We start from the raw sequence: 20568 nt of genomic DNA on the forward strand, positions 1-20568 counted from the left end.
CTCCTGCCAACCAACCACCCACCCTTTAGCTGATGCTCAGAGCCAGGCAGAGATTTAAACCTTGCTTTGTGGTGCAGCTGAGGACCAGGCAGTGGTGGAAACAACAAGGTGAGGTGCCAGATGATATCCTGCTGCTGCTTATGGGGGTTGAAAACCACTGTGGAAGCTCAGGTCAGAACCTCTGTGAGGATATTTGTGCCCTGCCTGATTCCTTCACTATCAGTGAATGGTTTTATAAAAAGATAACCCCATAGTTATTGGTCCGTATCATCCCCAAACTGCTTTTAGTGTGCTGTTACCTGGCTCTGGCTGTGATGTGGTGCTGGCACGAAATGATCCCGGAGGGCGGCACGCTGTGAAATGGAAATGAAGTTAATGTACCTCGAAGACCTCAGGAAAGAGCAGCGTTTTTACTCAGTGTGGGGCTGTAAGCAGCAGCGTGGGCATGGCCAAAGCAACCCCAGGGACTGGGGCACCTGTTGCTCACAGTTTTTAATGGAATTTGGGCTTCTCTTTCCCTTGCGCTGCTTTGGAAGTCACAGTTAAAGGCCCTCGAAGTTAATGGAAATCCTTTCATGCCTTAAAGACACGCCATCAGGATGAAGTGTTTGAAATCGTGCTTGCTAAGCTGTTAAAAACGTTGGGTGAATATGTAAAAGTGAAGAAAAAGGCCAAGAAGCTAAATCTAAATTCTTCTGTACTAAAACAATGGCAGCTTTTTTTGCCCACCTGCTGCCAGGGGACGCTTCCACGGCTGAGTTTGTACTTTGGGCCGTAACACAAAAGGATCCAAACCAGTTTTCTTTGTCCAGGGCCTGCATTCATTTCTCATAACATCTAGCCCTTTAAACAAGCTTGTGCTGACTTATGAATAGTGACAGACTGTATTTTTGGTTGGGACAAAGGATCATAAATCACCAAGTGTCAGGCAGCTCAGAAACCAGTATGTCCTCATGATTGTTTAATAGAGTACAGAGGGAATTGCCTCCAAGCTAGTGAAATCTCATATCCACTCACCCATTGGTGATGCTTCAAAAAAGAAGAGAATTGTTCTCTTATGAGTCTTGGCATAAAAATTTAATTAGCAGTTGAGCTCTTTGGGAAGATTAAAAAAAAAAAAAGTTATTTCTTTTTTTACAGTTTCTTTCCTTTAACTGTTTACTTTCTATTTCTGTATTGTTCACAGAGACATCTGCTCCCTTCTGCAGCTATTTTTTTTTTTCCTCCTTCAACAGTGATTTTGAAATTATTTTGCTCAGTTTCAGAAAATTTGTTTGGCTGGATTTTTGGGGTTTTTTTGCATTATGTTGCACTAAATTTGAACACAGTTTTGAGAAGATATTCAGAATGCAAGTCAAAGAAATAAATGAAAACCTAATCAGATTTAATATATAGTAGATGCAAAACTGCTGCTGCTGCATAAAATATTAATAATTACAGTCATTGATGGATTTGTTGAAATGACTCATTCTTTATATGAGTAGAGATTAGTATATATTAATCAAAAAATCAGTTCTCATCTAAAATCAGATACGATTTGTTATTTATTATGTTTTCATCTCTTTAGCACGTGTTATTTTGCTCTTAAAGGCATTAAATCTTATGAGAGTGTATATCTGCAGTGTCCTAGTGCGTTTCCTGTGAGACTTTGATTTTTTCCAAATTTCTCACATTTAAACAACAATAATTTTAGCTTTCTTACATCACGAGGCGCAGGAAAAAAAAAGATCAAGAAGAGCCCCAGACCTTTAACTCTGTTGGCATTTGTTCATAATGTCAAATGTCCTAACACCTAATTAATTACTTTTTTGATTTAACGTGACAAATTTTCCAAAAGTGCACTGGTGCAGGGATGTGTCCTGATCACCTTGAAGCACAGATGTTTGTGTGTGGTTTGCTCTCTGCAGTTACCAGAAATGCTTCAAATAATTTACTTTAGGACTCTCTCTTAGCTGAAGTTTGGAACCAAACCTGCTCGCATTGTCTAGGAGTCGACCTTTATTTTTCTAGTTGAAAGCCAGAAAATGAATTTTTCATACGGGTGATATATTACCTGGAACTGCTCTCCTTTAGAAATGTTTCCTATTTTCATGTCTCGCACAAGCCATTGTCTTTTAAACTTCTAAAAACTTTGCGTTCATTTTGAAAACACTGAAACAAATTGTTTTGACACTTCTGAAGTTCGTCTTCTTGGGAGAGCAGGCCCAGACTCTGGGTTTGGAGAAGCTGGGTATAACAGTAAATGTTCCCCTTCCGAAACCAGACTCCTTAAGCTCCCAGAATAATCTTGTTGTCCATGTGGGCCGGTATAGGAAACATAAATACAAGTGACAACAATGCAAGTGATGAGGTGTTTGACCTCCTTTGGTCTTAAGTGTGGTTGTTTTCCTTTAGGAAAAGAGAGGAAGAAGTGGTCAGTTGGCTCTTTTGAGTGTTGTGTAGAGGGAGTCTGGGTGTGCTCAGGTGAAGGGGGTCGGAATGGTTTGGGTTGGCAGAGACCTTTAAGGATCCCCTGGTGCTCCAGTGCACCCCACACCCAGCAGATGCTTCCGTATTAGGAAAAGAGTTTCATTTTCACCTCTGAACTTATAAGGAAGGTGAACCAGAATCTTCTATGCTCTTCTCACTGTAATAGGCCCAGTGCCAAGACAAAGGCTCCCTTTAGCTGTTCCTCAGGTAATACAGCTATTTGCTATTGGGCAGCATGCCAAAAAAACCCTCCTAGATCACTGACTACATAAGAGAGAGCACAGAGAACCTCGGGGCATTTTCGGGGCGTCTTAGCACTGTGCATGGCTTTAATTCTTTTGTTTTGAATGGTTTATTTTCTCTTTAATTATTTTCTCTTTAATTAAACTTTTTTGCTTTTTTGATCGAGCTGTCTCGCTAATTATTCTCAAGCAATTTCTGGGAGGTTGCTGGCAGCCCTCAGAGCTTGATACACCTTCGTGGGGCTATAAACACGCTGGCCCCATGCAGGATTTTGTCACCCTGGTTCCAGTCCCCTGCCGTGGGCAGAGGCAGTGGTTTGCTCCTCTTGAGGAAATTCCCGACCCAGCTCGGTTTGAGGGCTTGTCTTCCCTGGGGAGAGTTGCATGAGTGAGAATGGTTTGATTTTATTCTGCTCTGCAAACTGCTCTGGGCTTTTTCTCTTTGCAAAGCCACGTGATGTACCGCTACTGATGTAAAAACCTGGGTTTGGAGAGGTTTAAAGCCCTTGGCTTCGGAAAATTTACAGGAAAAGAAGCTTTGGGTGGCTGCACCTCTGAGTTGTGGGTCCAGGGATTTCTCGGGTGAGAGCAATCTGCAGAAAACTTCCTCAGCACCCATTCCTCCAGCCCTAATAAACCAGACCTAAAATGAACAGTGTAAAGCCATGGCCAAACTTCCCCATCTGTCTGATATTCCCAGGTTGTCTTAATTCAAAGCCAAGCAAATTTAAAGAGCACTGAAGGACTCTGAGAGAAAAAGGAGCCTGGTTTAAATCAAGTGAGACAGTTTAGGTAGTCATGAAAAGCTTCTGAAACTTCCTGCTGCCACCAAAGATCACAATTCCTGCTTTTTCTTTCAATGCGTGACAAAAGATACCCACCTAAATAACTTTCCACAGAACAGTGGGATCTCAACATTTTCTTTTGATGCTCTTAATTGCAAAATAATGTAATTAGAGAATGATGAAGTTTTTTAGTAGTTTGTTTGGGTGGAGTTTTGTGGTTTGGGGTTTTTTTTTGTAAGAGGGTTAATAGTCAATAATGAAATTAAAGCTGTTTTGGTAGAATGAGACATTTCTCATAGACTTAGATTCTTCTTAAGCTTGACAGCCCATCCTGTTTTAGAAGTAAATCTCTTTTGGAGATATTCTCTAAAGTTATCTCCTTTTTCTGTCAGTAAAATAAATTTTCTGGGCTGCTTCTTTCTTTTGCCTTGTGATCCTGCAAATGCAACTGTCATGGTTCAAAGCCTGAGTCTTGACATTTGAAAGACATTTTATAGTTTACATTTATTATATCTTTTCTTCAGGGTAACAGACTGGATTACATTATTGTAAATTGATAATAAATGACTACATGTTTTATTTAATCTCAGAGTGTTATTTGCACACTTTTCCCACAAAAACAACAACAACAACAACAAACAACAACAACAACAAAATCCACAGTAGTGTTTATGGAACTTTCTAAAAGTTGTAGAACAACTTTGAAGGTATAGACTTTTAAAACCCATTATCGGACGGGTGTGTTTATAAAGTTTATATTGCTAAAATGCAGTGAGGTAGGATGGCAATGTAGCAATTTATTAATAAGGATAATTCAAGCATGCTGTGTCATAGTCAAATTTGGGGGAAGTTCTAAGCGAGCAGAACTCTTCTGGAGGGTTTTGGTCAGCACTTCAAATTGTGAAAAAAATTAAATTTATACCCTTTTTTTTTGTTTGTTTGTTTTAGTTTTACAGAATTTTTGGATCCATTCCAGCGAGTGATCCAGCCAGAGGAGATCTGGCTGTACAAAAATCCTTTGGTGCAATCAGACAACATCCCTACACGGCTCATGTTTGTAAGTACTAAAGGCCCCTGGGTCATCTGATGGCTGTAAACTTTTCATTTGAAAAGCCACAGGAAATATTTCACAAGTAGAGGATGCTCCTTTAATCCTGAAGGCAATTCTTTTCCAAACCAATGTTGTCCAAAATGTAACAAATGATGGGAAGTCTTTAAAAAGCAGCGTTATCAGATGGCTGAATTTATGAATGTTGTTTTTTCAGTTTAGGAGTGAAAGCAGTGTTAGCTGAGAGGGGTGTGAGAGAAATGAGTAGAGAAGCTTTTTCCATCAGCTGGTTGGGTGACCTGACAAAACCTTGCCATGCTCTTAAAAGGTTAAGTGCTTAAATTTTGAAATCCAATTTGTTTTAGGCATGTTAGGCTCTGAGATACTGGACTCTGGATATTTTTTCCCCCCTAAAGACAAAACCTTTGTTTCAGCTTCTGCCAACACTAAATACATCACAGAGCTGCCCTGCTGTTGCTGCTCTTCCCTGCTCAGCACATGCAGAGTGCATGGCTGAATTTGGTTATCAAACTTCATAATTCTGATAACCTTCACTAGCAATAATTAAGGATTAAAATGAACTCTGTGTATAAGAGCTCAGTAAGACAGAGCACCTCAGAAATGCTGAAATTATAGGCGCAGTTCAGACTGTAAAAGTAGAAATTCAGTCTTTCCAACAGCTGCCTCAAAGTCATCTTTCCCTGAGTCTTCAGTGGGGCCAGGGTTTTACTTTTCAAATTTTAATTCAGATTAAATGCAAATCAGCTACATCATTTCTATTCATCATTTCTATTTTTTAATAAAGGCTTAATCCTTCAGTTATAAACAAATTTTAATTAAGGAACAAGTTAAAGGCACCTCCTGCATTCGAGGTGACCATATATCCCAGCTTTCTAAGACAGAGGCTGAAGTCCTGATGTTTAAATTTGCCTTTATAAATAAGAAATATTGTGTTTATATTGCATTAAGAAGCAGCTTTCTTTTGGACTTTTTCATCCAAAAGGATGTTTGAAAATATATGTTTTTCCTGAAATGGAAGACAGCTGTGTAAAAAACCCTCAAACCCAAAAATCAAACAACAAACAAACAAAATAACCCCAAGCCAAACATTGAATTCTTGTGCTGGGAAAGACTGAGTTTAATTGTGTGATTTTTCCTTATGCTCAGCATTCCTTTGCTGCATGGTTTCTCTGATCTCATTATAACTGAGGAGTTCCAGAACCAGGAGTGAATCACTGTACAGGGTTTTGCTGCAGTGGTGGAACTATTTCTGAAACCAGTTGGGATAATCATTAGTGCATCCTCTTGTTCCCTAGGCAGTAGGCACTGGGAAGCACAATTCTGGGATATAATTGTAATATATTCCCCTGTTCCCACAGCCCCAGGTTTTGGCTCTGGTGGGTGGAACTTTGAGGCAACTCTTTGTCAGTAACATTTGTGTGGCCTGTGCTCTCTTTCTGGCTCAGATTTTAAACAGTGAACAGCTCCTTAAATCAGGAAACAGAGCTAATTTCTATATTCTTTTCTTATTTTTTAAAATTTAAAAGGAGGCAAATCTGACTCTAGCATTGATGACAAGCTTTCATTGTGGAAAGAATTTGTTGCCACTGCTGTACTCTGATATTGAAACTCATGGCTGTGGCTTATCAGAAGGCAATCTCTAAGACTTTACGAATTGCTGGATTCTTTTATTTGCTGTGAGAGACTTGAATTCAAGAGAAAAGCTGTGAATGCCCACCCAAATTACACAAAGCCGAATCCTGCATGGGTAGCAAAAGCTGGAAAGAGCTGAGCCTGGTCCTACCTCTCAATCAATGGATATTCCTTGTCTAGGAAGGTGCAGGTAACTGCCAGCTTTCCCTTGGATGAATGGAAGAGTGTTGCAGTCCCTGTAACTTCAGCACATCTCTGGCTTGCCAGGATGAATAATAAATGGCAGAGAATTCGCCCGTGTTTCACAAAAGCCTGGCAGTGCTGGAATATTTCGCTGCTGGAAAAGGAAACGTAGCTGCGATGCGTCCGAGGAGAGTATTGCTCGTTAGAATGTTGCCAAATCTGTTTTAGATATGAGCCACAGAGAAACTTTTTTTGCAAAGTAAATAAAAAGGAGTCTGTCGCGAGCCAAAATTTCCTTTTGTGCGCATTTTGCTGCAGAATAAAAAGCACCTTCCTGCTAATGCTTCTGTGTAAGGAGCAGCAGTACACCACGAACGAGAATAGTTCATCTCCCTCGAAAATTCACACGCTTGTAAAATATGAGGAAATCTGCAGTTTTACCAGGTTTCTGAAGATGGATGGGGAAGTGGTTTGGAACAAGCTGCCACTTGAATGCTATTCTTTGTTGATAATTTCTGCTGCTCCTGCTTGTTCAAAAGATTTCTGACTCCATTAAACCACCACTATAAACCTGCCAGCCTTGGCTATATTTCTACATGTTCTTCAGTACTGGAATGCAGATTTTTTTTTTTTTTTTTTTTTTTTTTTTTTTTTTTTTTTTTTTTTTTTTTAAATTTCATGATCTGCCTCTGAAAACAGAAATCAACATCAGAAATGTTGATGAGGTTAGAGAGAAGTAAACATTTCTGGAGCAGTAACGTGGCATTGGCATCCGAAGTTGAATCTCACAAGTACTTACGCAGGGAGAGATTTTAAGTGGAATTGAACAAATTCTGGTGCCTGCCTTCCTAAATGTTGAAAAGGGGAACAGACTCCAGGCTGTGCTTTAATCTGCCTGGTCCACTGAGTTAGTATTTTGCAGATGCAGGCGAGGACAATCTGCTACAAGATGCAGAGCCAAAATAAATGTAGAGCACTCTCGCTAGCGCTGCTTCCTACTCAGATTATCTAAAATCATAAAGTGAGGTCTGGGATTAATCTGTGGTACAAAAAGAAGATTGAGTCAGATGTCTTTTGCCATAATATATCTGTCTGGTCTGTTTTTTATGTCACTGGGGCTATTTAAGAAGTAAGAACCAGTTCAGCTTTCTTTTCTTTCAGTACAGAAATCATAATATTACTTAAGACCTGACACCCCTTGTGCCATTTACAGCTTCATTTTTACCTTGTTAAAAAAAAAAAAAAAACAACAACAAAACAAACCCAGACCTCAACCAGTAATTTTCACTTTTTTTTCTTTTTTAAGAGAATAAGTGTGTGCACTGAGGCACAGATGCCATTTCAGGTTGCTTGTAGGAGGTTTCCTGTCCTCCAGCACTGACAATTACAGGATAAGGTTCTGCTCAACCTCTGACTAAACCTGTGGATGCTCAGGTGTTGTTTTTCTGGGTTTGAACAAAACAAAGCAGCTCGCTCCACATCCGAACACTTATAAACAAAAGAATCACAAAGACACAATCTTCCCAATGCATTCAAGCATGACAGTTGAAAGGAAAACAAGAAAATAAGGGAAGAAGCATTTTAAAAGCTGCAGCCTGTTGTGTTGAGCAGGGTCTTACTGAGCACTCAGCCTGGGTTCTTACTGAGCACTCAGCCTGGGTGGGTGGGCTGCCTTCCTCAAAAATACACACTGAGGAAAAATATGTCCAAAATCCATATGGATCAATGCATGAATTTTGTGGCCCTTATGGACTGTTACTTTTTCACTGCAGAAGCTGACATTTTAAATGCATCTCTGGGCAATTACAAATCAATTATTGCCGAGGGCTGTATTGGAATATTAATGGGCTCGTCACCCCGTAGTTGCAAAGACAAATGATCCCACTTTGCTTAAGGTCAGGAGTTTGATAAAGATCGTTCAGCCTTTCAGTTTAAATGGAGCTGGCTGCAGCTAATTATTAATCAGTTGGACTGAGAGGGAATTGATGCTCTCACACTTGGTATTTGTTATCTCTCGCAGGCAATTTCGTTCCTCACGCCACTAGCAGTCATTTTTGTGGTGAAAATAATCCGTCGAACAGACAAGACCGAAATTAAAGAGGCTTTCTTAGGTAATGTATGTCATGCTTCGAGGCGGAAAAATGTGTGATGGCTCTCAGAGATTGATTGCAAGTGTAGTCCAAGCCTTGAAGAAAACCTGTCTCCATCACAGTCCATTATAGCAGTTTCCAGTGCAGTTTTGAGGCATCTCACACAAGCCTTGGGGGTTTATTTGTGTTTCTAGATGTGCAAATTCTGTGCCTTAATTCAACAATCCAGCCAGCAAGGATTGGAATTAGATCAGCAAAGACAAGTCCATCTGAGAGCCTGTTCAGATGTATACTTTTCTGTCACACCCAATCTATTGCTTACCTATTATTTATACTTGCAGCTATTCTAAATTGAGGCTTTGACTGGGAAGTCCTGTGCAACTCAGCTGTTTAGTGTAGGAAATCACTCCTCTCATAGTTTTCTCTGATCTTCTCCTGGAATTTACTGCTACCCATTGCAAAATCCGTGCTCTTGGCTCAGATTTCTAATCAGGAGCTGTTGTTTCATCTTAACCTACCAATGGAATTGGCTGTGCAGTTAATCCTGGACTGTGAGCAGTAGTGGCTGTGCTATGGGTGAGGTCTAATTGCAGTTGTAGGCAGAAAGTTGGAGCAGAGGACAATGGAGAGGGTAAGTTTTAAGCTGTTCCAGCTAATTCTAATTCTGGCTGTGCCTGTCTCTTGTAATCTTACAGTGATACATGCTCAGGTCCTTTTTACATAGATATTGCCAGAGACCAATATTGACTCAAGCACTTTCACTGGCAAGGGATACCTTGAAGCACTAAGAACTGCAATTTTTTTTTATTAGCCTTATGTTTGAAATATGCATAGTTCTGAAATTCTGTTTTACTGGCTAATTTGCACTTTATTTATTGCCCCCTATATAATAAAATCAACACAATACTCAGCCTTGCCTTAACTAGATGGGATGTAAATGGCATTGTGTGTCTGCCTTGGAAAAAAATTTTTAGACAAGGCTTCATTCCCATAGATTACCTTTTCTCCAATTGCTCTCACACAAGTGTGAAACCATCCTGGGTTTGTTTTGACTGCTGCCAGTCATTTGTTGTGAGTTCTGAAATGTCTTAGAGGGGTACTTTACTGACAAGTCCATTCGGTGGAAATAACTCCTCATTCATAAAACACACAGAGTCAGTTCTGAGCCTCGCTGTCTGTTGTGTAAGAAGGAAAGGAGCTTAGGCTCAGTTTCTCCATCACTCACTTTCACCTTTTTGTTCTAAAAAGACATTATTTATTTTTTTTCCCCCTCTATTATGCCTTCTGTTGTTATTGCCTCTATAACATCTAGGAGAAAAGTTTCCAGCTTCCCCAGTATTCCTCGTGGTACCCAGAGTGAGGAAACACCAACCTTGATGTTCTGTTCAGTTTGTGCCATAAGTGTGGAACTTCCTGTGGCTTATTTTTTGTTCCAGTGCTCTGCACACTAATGAGGTTCGGTGTCTGGTGATGTGGAGGTTCATCAGGTGTGGTGGGCCTCTGATTTGCTGAGATCTGGCACAGAATGTTCAGAAAGGATGGGAGTACCCCAAATGATGGATTTCTTTAAGCATGATGCATGGAGGAGAGAAAAGTTTAAAAAAATAGAAAAACTCTTTGCCCCCCATACAGCCATTAACACAAAGAAGGGGATTCAATGCACCTAGAGTAGGGAGGAGTTAATTTAGGTGTCGTTAAGCCTTCCCCTTGGAGTGCCTAAATCTCTCACCGACTGGGTTGATATGACTTTAGATGGGCAGTATGAATCTTTCTTAAAGGAAACAACAGCAGAGCAAACAGAATATTTTTTCCCATCCTCCATTCCCACTGTCACTTGATGCTTGCCACAAGGAATGTGCAACAGTGAAGGCACAGCTGTGTCAGGTGTACAAGGAACAGTCAAGGCAAAACTCAACAAAAAGACTCAATTTTACTGCCTGTCTTCAGAAGTAGATATGTTTTTTTCAGAAGGGGAGTGTAGTGCTTTGGCATTGCTGGTCATCTGCATTTGACTTTATGGAAAATTTCCCCATGCAATTTCCTAAAAACCTGAGACAGAGCACAGGATTGAATGGTCACTGTGAACACAGGTGTTGAAAGAGGAAGAGTTTTTTAAAAATATGGGTGTCTCTAGGATTGACTTTTCTTTTATTTTTGCTGGCTGCTATTGTTATATTCTGAGAAAACCCTTGTTTTTGCTTTGATGAAGGTCCCACTATTTATTTTATTTTTTAAAAAAACCAGATCCTGTAACACATTTTTATGATCTGTAATATTCTGGGGCAAAGGTTTCATGGAGTCAGGATGAGTGCTGCTGGAGTCCAGCATCTGGGGCAGCAGCCCAAGGAGAAAATATCTCCTAATGTGGCTGTCATAATCAAAGTTATATTACTGTAAATGTTCCACTGGAAATCAGACTCTTTTTTTTTTCTGATGGGAAATAAAATTCATTGGCTCCAGGTTTGCAACAGGGAGCTACAGTGTGGACTGCAAAATCAAATCAGTTTTAATCTAAAATATGTGTATGTGCAGGATCCAAGTGCCAGTGAAATCAAGGCAAAGATCTCCACAGGCTCGAGATGAGGTTCTTTGGAAAGTCTGGGGACTTGGCATGCAAACACAAATAGAAAAGATGATTAAGGCTTACCTAGTATGACAGTTCCTTCTCCAATTTTATTAGAAAAATTTGTTGATCATGGGAGCAAACTTAAGGGGAAAACACTGAAATATTTAATCAAAACATGCAAATCCTTTTGAAAGAGAAATGAAGTCATCCAATTGTAGTTTTAGCCAGAAGGCAATTCCTAAGCCTGAAAATGAAGTGTTTAATATATATATACATATACACACGTGTGTGTGTGGATATATCTATATATCTTGTGTATTGGTCTATACCGGAATTCTGCTTGACATAAAGAGCAGAAGAGTTTAACCTGGTAAATTACAAAACTCAAAAATTACAAACCCACAGTTCTTCATTTTCTATTTTTTTTTTCACATTTGTTGACTTATGCCTGTGCAAATGGCATGGTAGGAAAACGGGCTTTGTGTGGGGAAAAAATAACAAAGTCACAATTATTACAGTGCTCCGAGGTCTGTCCTTAATCTGGCTAACAAGAAAAACAGTAGGCAGAAAAAAAGTTCAGTTCTCAGTCCGGTGGAGGTTTAAGCCTGTAAATCAAATGCTGTAACTCTGCTATTTGTTGCTCGGGACTCAGGTTATTGTTGTTCTGTTTGTTCATTCTGTTTTGTAGCTGTTTCCTTGGCTCTCGCTCTGAACGGTGTCTGCACAAATACGATTAAATTAATAGTGGGAAGGTAAGTGCTGTCGTGTTATAAGTGATGGGTTTAACTGTGGAGAGGGATGGAGACAGATTGAGAGCCGCAACAAATCCCAGTAAACAGAGAGCTGCTGTTCCAGGGCACGTGGAGCCGTCCTTGGCCGGGTGCAGGCGTCGCACAGCTGCATGATGTGACATCCTGCTGTGGCAGGAGTCCCTGCCCCTGTCTTCTGCTGCTGGTTTGACTCTCTGGCAGACCCAGAGGAGCGAGGGGTTTGGGAGGAGTGGTGGGAGCTGGAATCTGTTCATTGAATTGGCAACACAAGCCACAGCTCATGGGAGTCTGGATGCCCCTTGTCTGATCAAACAGGGATCAGCTGAGTTCCTCTGTGTAGCCCAGTGCCTGGATTTTGTGGGAAGCATGTTCTGTGTCCAGGTGACACCAACATCCACGGCAAAACCAACCTGGGAGTTAGCAGGGAATGGATTCCTGCAGAACATCTCTTCAGGGAAGCACTATTTTGAGTGAAGGGCTCAGAAAAATCTAGCAAACAAAACTCCCTGGAAAATATGTTTTTTGGTACTTTTTTGTCTCTTTATCAACATTTTGAATAATTTCAGCTGAAAGAGACACATTTGACTTGATTTCATACACTATTTGACACATTCCAGTGCCACTTTTGTTGTTGGGATGTTTTGCAGCATTGAGGAAGCAATATTTTTGTTTGGTTTCTGATGAACCCTCTCTGCTGCAGAACTGATGGCCTGACAGTAATGGCACTTGGCACTTTTACTTGATGGATGTTTTTAAAATAATTAAGAATACACCCTCTTCTTTAGACAGGAAAAAGCTCATTTTTCCTGCACTCCAAGCCAGGTATTTAGCTGTCAGCTTGTGTCTGAATCTGTGGTCATTCCCTTTTCTTCTCCACGTGGTTTGTTAGCTCAGGATCAGTGTGACACCAATCAAACCTACACGCAGCAGGGCCAGGAGGAGCTCAGAGGTTTTCTCAATGCTCTGAGACAGTCAGCATCGAGGCTGGTTCAGATTTTGGTGGCTGTTTTTAGGATCTTCTGAGCTGGGTGTTTTGGCAAGGGCTGTGAAAATTTGGGAGTCATTACACTCTGCTCTGTGCAGAGCTGATCTCTCTAGGCAAGAGTAACCTGCATGTGTGTAATAAGCAGCAAATGTAACAATCACTGTGAGGTTTATTTGTTACTACAGCTTTTGTATTTTTAATATCCATGGTGTTTTTTGTAGACCGCGTCCCGATTTCTTTTACCGCTGCTTTCCAGATGGAGTAATGAACTCTGAAATGCACTGCACAGGTGATCCAGACCTGGTCTCTGAAGGCAGGAAAAGCTTTCCAAGCATCCACTCTTCCTGTAAGTTCACTTAAACACGGTGCCTCTTCTGTAAAAAGCTGTCCTCTCTGTGACTTGGGGTTGCTCTTTTTCTTCTGGATCGTGAACCTGATTTTTGCTGGAGAAGTCTGAATTTCTGACTTTCAGAAAGTTAGACATTTCCTTCTGGAAATAAAATTGTCAGCTTGTGCCCTCTCCTTGTCTTGGGAAACACCTGAGATCGTTCAGAGTCATAGCAGGACTGTCAGCAGAGTGAAGAATATTTAGGGTTACAGAACCCTGGGATACTGAGGGGCATCTGTTCCCCAGTGCAAACCTTTGTCTAAATAGTAAATATTTATTTTTATATTCCAGTGGAGGATGAAGGACAGTACAGTCACTCTTCTTTTGGCTTTGAGCTGGTCCTCAATCTAGGTCTCATGGTTTGATCAGATACTCCCAGTTTGTGCTGAATCCTGACAGAGGTTTATGTGGCTTTTTGAGAATTCGTCTGTCTGATTTAATTAGTTTTACTAACTCAGATGTTTGTAAAGGTTCCTTACTCTGTCTTGAAAAGATGATTTCTAGTGTGTTTTATGTTGTGTCTGATAGAATTTCTTTTCATCTGTAAAATAACTGGGCTACTGCGAGCTTCTTTGGGGTTTTTTTGGCCAGTAATGTTTGCTGTTTTCAGCTGTTCTGTTTCTAAGAACTGCAAATTGAGAACCAGTAAATCATATCTGTGGAATTTTTCTGAAAGTGGAAACTTCAAATTGCCTAATTGTGCAGAAGTATATATGGCAAACAAGTCAGGTGATGAGATGAGTGAAATAGTGAGCTGATTTTGCTCTTTCTTTCTTCTTTGAGTCACAGAAATAAGTAAGAGAGCAGTAGATGTTTGTGGATATGTTAGAAGCTTTAGTCCCAAGCCAGTGGGGCAGCCACAGAGGGAATCCTGGGGTTTTCCTTTTACCTGGCACTGGTTGTGTAAACACTGAGTGCTGCAGCTCACACCAAATTTATTGGAGCAGAATGATGTCCCAGAGTTTTTAGATCAAAATTATGAGAGCAGCTTTCTCCATCACTGACATAAGATTAGTGTGTGGCTGAGTTGACTCTATTTCCCACCACAAAGCCTTTTATTAAAATGTCGTAAGAATGAAGAGATATTATGAAATCAGTATTTTTTATCACTTGGTAAGCGTGTCTTAGAGTGAGGCAATTCTGCAGCTGCTTGAACTACTTAGCTGTTTGAAGCCTGATGTTATAATATCTAAATCTCTGACAAGCCTTAAAAATCCATACATATTTTAGTCTCATAATGGAGAAGGAAAGCATTTAATTTGACAATCATACAATGCTAACCCTTCTTCTCTGCAGCAAAATTATTTCGATAACCAAAATTGTCACTCTTATCGAGAATAGCTTATAGTTGTGATCATTAATTGAGTTTCTTGCTGTTAGTTCATTACCAAGAGTATAAAGAGTGGAAACCAAAAGAGTATTATGGGAAGCACATCATTATACTGCTTTCCTACACTTGTAAAGCAATGAGGATGCTTGGGATATAATAATTCATGTTTGCAAATCGTGGTATAATTTTCCATTTTCTTAGCTCAATTTTAAAAACTGTCCTTCCTGTCTTCTTAACCCGTAGGTATTCACAAAATTTCCTTCCATAATCTCAGTCCAAAACTTTTTCTTGGCACCTTTCTCTCTTCCTTCAACACAAGATTGTTATGAGGTAAAGTGAAGGAGTTCCACTCTCTAGATTTCTGTCATCCCTTCCCCGTGTGTTGCGAAATTCATGAAACAGCACCAAAAAGGGGTTTTGTTTGTTTGTTTGTTTGTTTGTTTGTTTCTGTTAGTGTTTGGGGGATTATTTTTTCTCTTTTCATGACTGCACAAATGTAAGTGGTGCGGATGAGAGCTGACATAAACTCTATTACCTCTCTTGGCATGATAGTTACAAGGAGCCCACAACGGTTTGGTATTTCCTACTTCACTTGAACCCATGAGGAAAATAAATCACAAATAAAAGCTGCCAGGCAGCTCATAAAGAGGGGTTAGAAGCTCCAGTCAAGAGCCATTCTCATCTTCAGAGCAGTTTTTCTTGAGGCATTTCTAGGATAGGCTGTCAATCACAAGCTTTGTTATACCAGAATCTAAAACCTCACCCATGCAAGACGAAGCCTTTAACAAGAAAATCTCTGGTGCTGTAAATGGGGAGCTGTGAGAGCGTAAAACGCAGGGATGCGTATCAAGAGTGACAGCACTGGCAGTCCCTGCTGGCCTGGCTTGACCTTGCTTACTCCATAAAAATGTTGTGAACCACCTGTAACCACTCTCAGAGCCAACTTGTGCCCTGAAGGAGAGTTCTCCTTTCTTGGAGCACGGATGATTTTCTTGGATTCACCTCCCTGGGCCAGGGAGTCCATGTCATACAGAGAGGAAAAATGTGTGGAGCATGGCTGTTTCATAAAGCCAAAGAGTGACGTGCATGTTCCACTGGACCAAAGAAATCTCTGGGTCTTTTGGATTGTTTGGAACCCATTTTGCTTCTTTTCCAGTGTATTGCCCGTCTTGTGTGTGGGAATGGAGCTTTGGCTGTAGGGATCCCAGACTCCTGCCTGCGTCCAGCAGCTCAGAGGTGTTCCTGAGTGGCACAAATGTTGCTATTCTTACACCCCAAATAACTCCAGAACATACATTTGTTTATTCCTTTTTTAGTATGTCCACGGTTTTATAATCCATTGGCAATCTTCTGCTAACTTAAAGTTAACACCTGTGATGGCACCGTGCAGTGATGTTTGTGAAGGTCATAAATGCAGCATTTTTCCTGCCTTTGTCCTTCCTGTGTGCCTTCTGAGGAGTTTTCTTGCAGAGAACCTTTGGGCAGCCTGCCTTGGAGAGGCCCCATGGCATCCCCACCTCTCCAGGTGTATTTTTCCTTCCTTGCAATGAGATGGAAACAGCAGCAGCAAGCTCAAAAATGAGCAGCCAAATGGCTGGACACACAGACAGAATGATTGGGTGCATTCAAGGAAACAAGCAGGACAAGTTGTGCAGAAATCAGTAGGGATCTTTTATTGGTGATGGTTACCCAGCATAACCCTAACGTTGAAAAATGTGATGCATGGATAAAGAGAATTTTAACTGAGTGCAACACATGCAAGAGGAAAATTAAGGTGAACGAACACAGGACATTTAATTGGACAAGCCAAGTGCACAACTGGCACCTGAAAAGATCACTGAATTTGCAGACATATATTATACTAATGGGATGCATAGGCAGCTTTTCATAATTGATTTCTTCCTTTTCATCTCATGTCTGATGTCATTTTGACATTTGTGTCAGGTTGACAAAATCTCCCAACAAACAAAATAGGAGCTCACGAGCCCTGGAGTGTTATTTATCTAAAAATCAATGTGCATGGGAAATAAATGCTTGTAATTCCAGGTTTTTATCCAGTGGAGCAATGCCAGGTAGACCAAATATGCAGTAATTAAAAATGGAAAAGAAATCAGTAAGGTTCATTTAATTAACAGTTCTTTGTTACTTTCAGTAGCTTTATGTATTTGTCAGCTCAAGGAATATTTCACAATGTGCCACTCTGTGCAGGCTACAGGAGGTGAGCATTTGATTGTCTGGTATTTGTGTGGACAGGGAGGTCTGAGTTTATTTTGGAGACAGGTTTTGGAATTTGTATTACCACCATGGGGTCATGAGGGAGAAAGTCAGCTTTCTAGATCCTGTGTTAGTCTTTAATTGCGATTAGTTATAACTGGTTTTAATTGCTATAATTGGGTCAATATCTTCGTTTGGAGAATATATCTACATTTTTTCAGGGAACATGTTCTGCCTGGAAGCCACCAGGGTTTTTTCATGCACAAGGAAGGCTGATTCTGCTTGCAAGCAGAGGGCCATATGTCAAAAACATGTTTAATTAAGGTGACAGGAATCCTGAGCGTGTTTTCCATATCAGAGCTCACATTTCTGAAAGCAAGTAGGGTTCATGAGTTGCAGCTTAAATTGTTGCAATGCCCTGGGAGCTCTAAGGAGTTCTCAGAGGAGAGCAGAAGAATCTGAGCAGTAAATTTCCTGTGATGTTCCCACATCACCAGTCAGGCAGCTGGAAGGAGTGGGGGAAATAACAGGGCAAATTCTCTTTTCACTTTATCTCCTGGCAATGGCACAAATAAGAACTGATTCTACCAAATTTTATGAGTTGGGTTTTGTCCACATCTTTTTCCATTTGCTGTCTGAAATGAATTCTGGCTTAAAATGTGAATCCAGGTCATCTTTCCAAGTTGGTGATATCAAGTTTTGGATACAGAGCTCTAAATCAAAGGAGGAAAAGCCTGATCCATTGCATTCTAAGTGAACCTTTGACCCAGATTTCACCTGTATAGATGAAGACAGGCCACCAACAGCAAACAAAAGTGCTGCAAAAGTAATATGTGTTTATTTTAAAATAAATAACAAATGAGTCTTGGCTTATTGCCAAAACCAGGACAACTTCATGGTTATATCTTAAATGTTTATGTTCATATGTTGCTTAGCAGAACAGTAAGTAGCAAATCAGCATCATAGCCTTGCTTCAAATATTGTTCAGTAAAATGGGTTGTTTAGCTTAAAAGACGAAATGAAATCCTAGATAGGGAGATGTCCCATATGCTGCTGTGATTGTAGTAATGGAGTCCTTGTACAAGCAAATACGGGTAAATAATAGTAACACAACAAAATTTATTTAGAAACACCAAAAATCCTCTGTGAATTTAATGCCAGATTCTTGACCCTGTTTGTTTTCTTAGAGGAAGTGATTAATTCTTCATGATATAACTCCCTTTAGGCTCTTATTCTGCTCGAAACATGTGCAAGTAGATTGCAGTCGCCAGTTTTGGCTTCAGCTTTATTTAGTGACTATTTTTAAATGTGTTATTCTGAATTGGCCAGAGCTATGGAAGCTGTGTTTTTCAGCTAAGGAATTAGAGTAGAGGAAGTTGCATGAAAATGGTTTTGGTGCCTGTTCACTGAAGCAAAAGCAGTGGCTTGGTGAGAGGTTATTTTAACCTCCTTGGAGCTTGTACTGCTGAGTTTTGGGGGTCAGGGGGAGATGGAGCCCGTGTTGGCCATCAATTCAGACATCTTGAAGCTGGTGTGTCTGCTGTGGCAAAAAAGAATAATCACTCGTTAGTCTGGTTTATATCAACTTATGGCTGGATTGACAGAACTCTGAGGACAAGGATGCCTCTGGAAATTGTGCAGTTCCAGCCACAGCTCAGAGCAGGGTCAGGGCGAGAAGGTTCCAGAGGACGATTCCCAGTTTGATTTAATGTGGAGATTCCACACCTTATCTCACAGGGAAACCTGGTCCAGTGCCTGACCACTCTTCCAGTGAAAACCTTTCTTAAGTTTAAATGCAATTTCCTGTTCTTCAGTTGGTGCCAGTTGTTTCCTGACCTCACACATGTTCTTCCCCCAGTCCAGGAACCTGCATTTCAGGAGATTCCTGCTGGTTATTGATCCCTGAGAGAGAGAAAGATCCCATCAACTGACTGGAAGCCAAACTCACTAAAAATTAATCATTTTAACATAGTGGCTGCAGAGATAATTGAACTTGCAATTTCACGTTGGATTGGATGGATTTATGGGAATAAAATCAATTAAAAATTGACATATCCTATATAAAATTGGTGTATCAGCAGCAAAATAAATAAAACACTCGTGCAATTTTTATTTTTGTAGCTGAAATTTAGTTAAATTAATTTGAAAAGTAGACTTTTGGTTAAATTGTGTCATTGATTTTTTTTTTTTAAATTAAAAATATTTCTTGACTTTAGACATTCCTTTTTGCAAGGAAAAAATGGAGTTTTGAAGAAATGATTCTGTGGTAGCATCTCAATTTTATATATACAGAATGAATGTTAACATCGAGCTGTGTGAGAGCTTTCATTTCTTATGTGGGTGTTTTTGTTTTTCTTTTTATTATATTGCTGAAAGAGGTTTGTAGAGATTACTCTTGAACATCGCTGAATAAATCAGAGAATTCAATCAGAAATCTGAATTGAAGAATGCAGAGACTGTGGGGACAATAACAGTGACCTGTGTTGTTGTCATATGTTTCTTAATTACCTCCTTGATGAATGAAGGTGTCTTGATATGCTTCAGAAAGTAATGGCCCTTTAAAAGTGAAGGAAAAAAAAATTTTCTTTGCCTTTTGAGCTACAGTTTGCACTTACAGACAAAATGGAAGTGTAAGTAAATCTCTGATCTTAGCTGAAATAAACCAGTTTTCCCAGTAGCTGCTGCTCTTTCTTGGTTATTATATCTGTTCAGTTTGCTTAATTATGTTTTTTATCTAATTCTTCCTTTCTTTTTGCATAACTTTAGCTTTTTTTAGGCAAAATTTGTAAGCTGTTGTCAAGGTAAATGCTTGATATCACAGGCTGCAGAAGGCTTTGTTGTGATGCTGTAGATTTCAGCTGTATCTAAAGTAAAGATCATTGTTCTGACCTTTTTGGTTAAAAGGACTCTGAGTCACACCAGAGATCTAAGGATCAATTCCCATGTGTGAACTGTAGTGACAGCTCTTCTCTGGTGTGAAATGGGTCAGAAAGCACGAGTTTGATCTGAAAATGGGAGGCTGTGGAGTCGGAGGAGGCTGGCACATCACTTTTCCGACCGTCTTTAAGGAAAAAATTCTCACTACGGTGCTGGCAAATATTGGGATTCCTTGAAACAGCCATTGCAGCACGTGGTGTGGTCTTCCAGCCCATGGTGAGAATAAGTCAGAATATGCAGGAGAGTGTTCTACCTATGCCAGAGCTACTTGGAAATAAACCCAAATATTCTGTGTCCACGAGCATTTAAAACTCCCTGCAGAGCACTCACCTTTATAAGTTGGGGTGGGTCTTTTCCACCCTAAAAGAATTAGTTGTGATCAGTCTCCAAATCCTCCTTGCACACTCAAAGCCCATTTGAGCAGCAAAGGGATAGACCTGACTCACATTAAGATCATGTTCTTCTAAAGCAAATAGCTGTGAGTCAATCCAGAATTATTTCATTAAAATCGGGAGTACCAACTACAAATCTGCTATAAGCAAAAGAAAAATAACTCAAGAAAACCCCTTGAAATCGAATGATAAACTTCAAATGCCAGGCACCTTCCTTTAGAGGTGGCTGACTGATTTATCACACGGCAGAAATCTCAGTCATAACATTTTCTGAAAACATTCATTTAGGTCTCTTGAAAGCAAGGGGATATTAAAAGGCTCTTGAGATAAAAGCTATGAGATAAATGCAGGAAATCAAGTATATTATTTATGCCAGAAAGAAAAAAGAAAAAGCACCTGCAAAGGCTTCATTTGGATTTTGCTAATGCTGTCAGTTCTACATAGAAAACACGAGCTATTGCAGGTAATCTTTTTCTCCTTCCTTCTGCAGAAGACTGAGAAAATAATGACATCAGT

At 40.1% G+C, this 20568-nt stretch overlaps 1 protein-coding gene across 1 annotated transcript in view; it reads left to right on the forward strand.

The window, feature by feature from the left end:
• Positions 1 to 20568, forward strand: part of PLPP4 (phospholipid phosphatase 4) — a 50361-nt gene that overhangs the window by 13699 nt on the left and 16094 nt on the right. Inside the window, exons 2-5 of the mRNA XM_040071139.1 lie at positions 4445 to 4553; positions 8401 to 8491; positions 11725 to 11788; positions 13013 to 13137. Coding sequence (XP_039927073.1) covers positions 4445 to 4553; positions 8401 to 8491; positions 11725 to 11788; positions 13013 to 13137 — 389 coding nt within the window. The remainder of the gene's footprint in view (positions 1 to 4444; positions 4554 to 8400; positions 8492 to 11724; positions 11789 to 13012; positions 13138 to 20568) is intronic.

The sequence above is a fragment of the Hirundo rustica genome, chromosome 8 (genome assembly GCF_015227805.2).
Source record: "Hirundo rustica isolate bHirRus1 chromosome 8, bHirRus1.pri.v3, whole genome shotgun sequence".
Classification (NCBI taxonomy): Eukaryota; Metazoa; Chordata; class Aves; order Passeriformes; family Hirundinidae; genus Hirundo; species Hirundo rustica.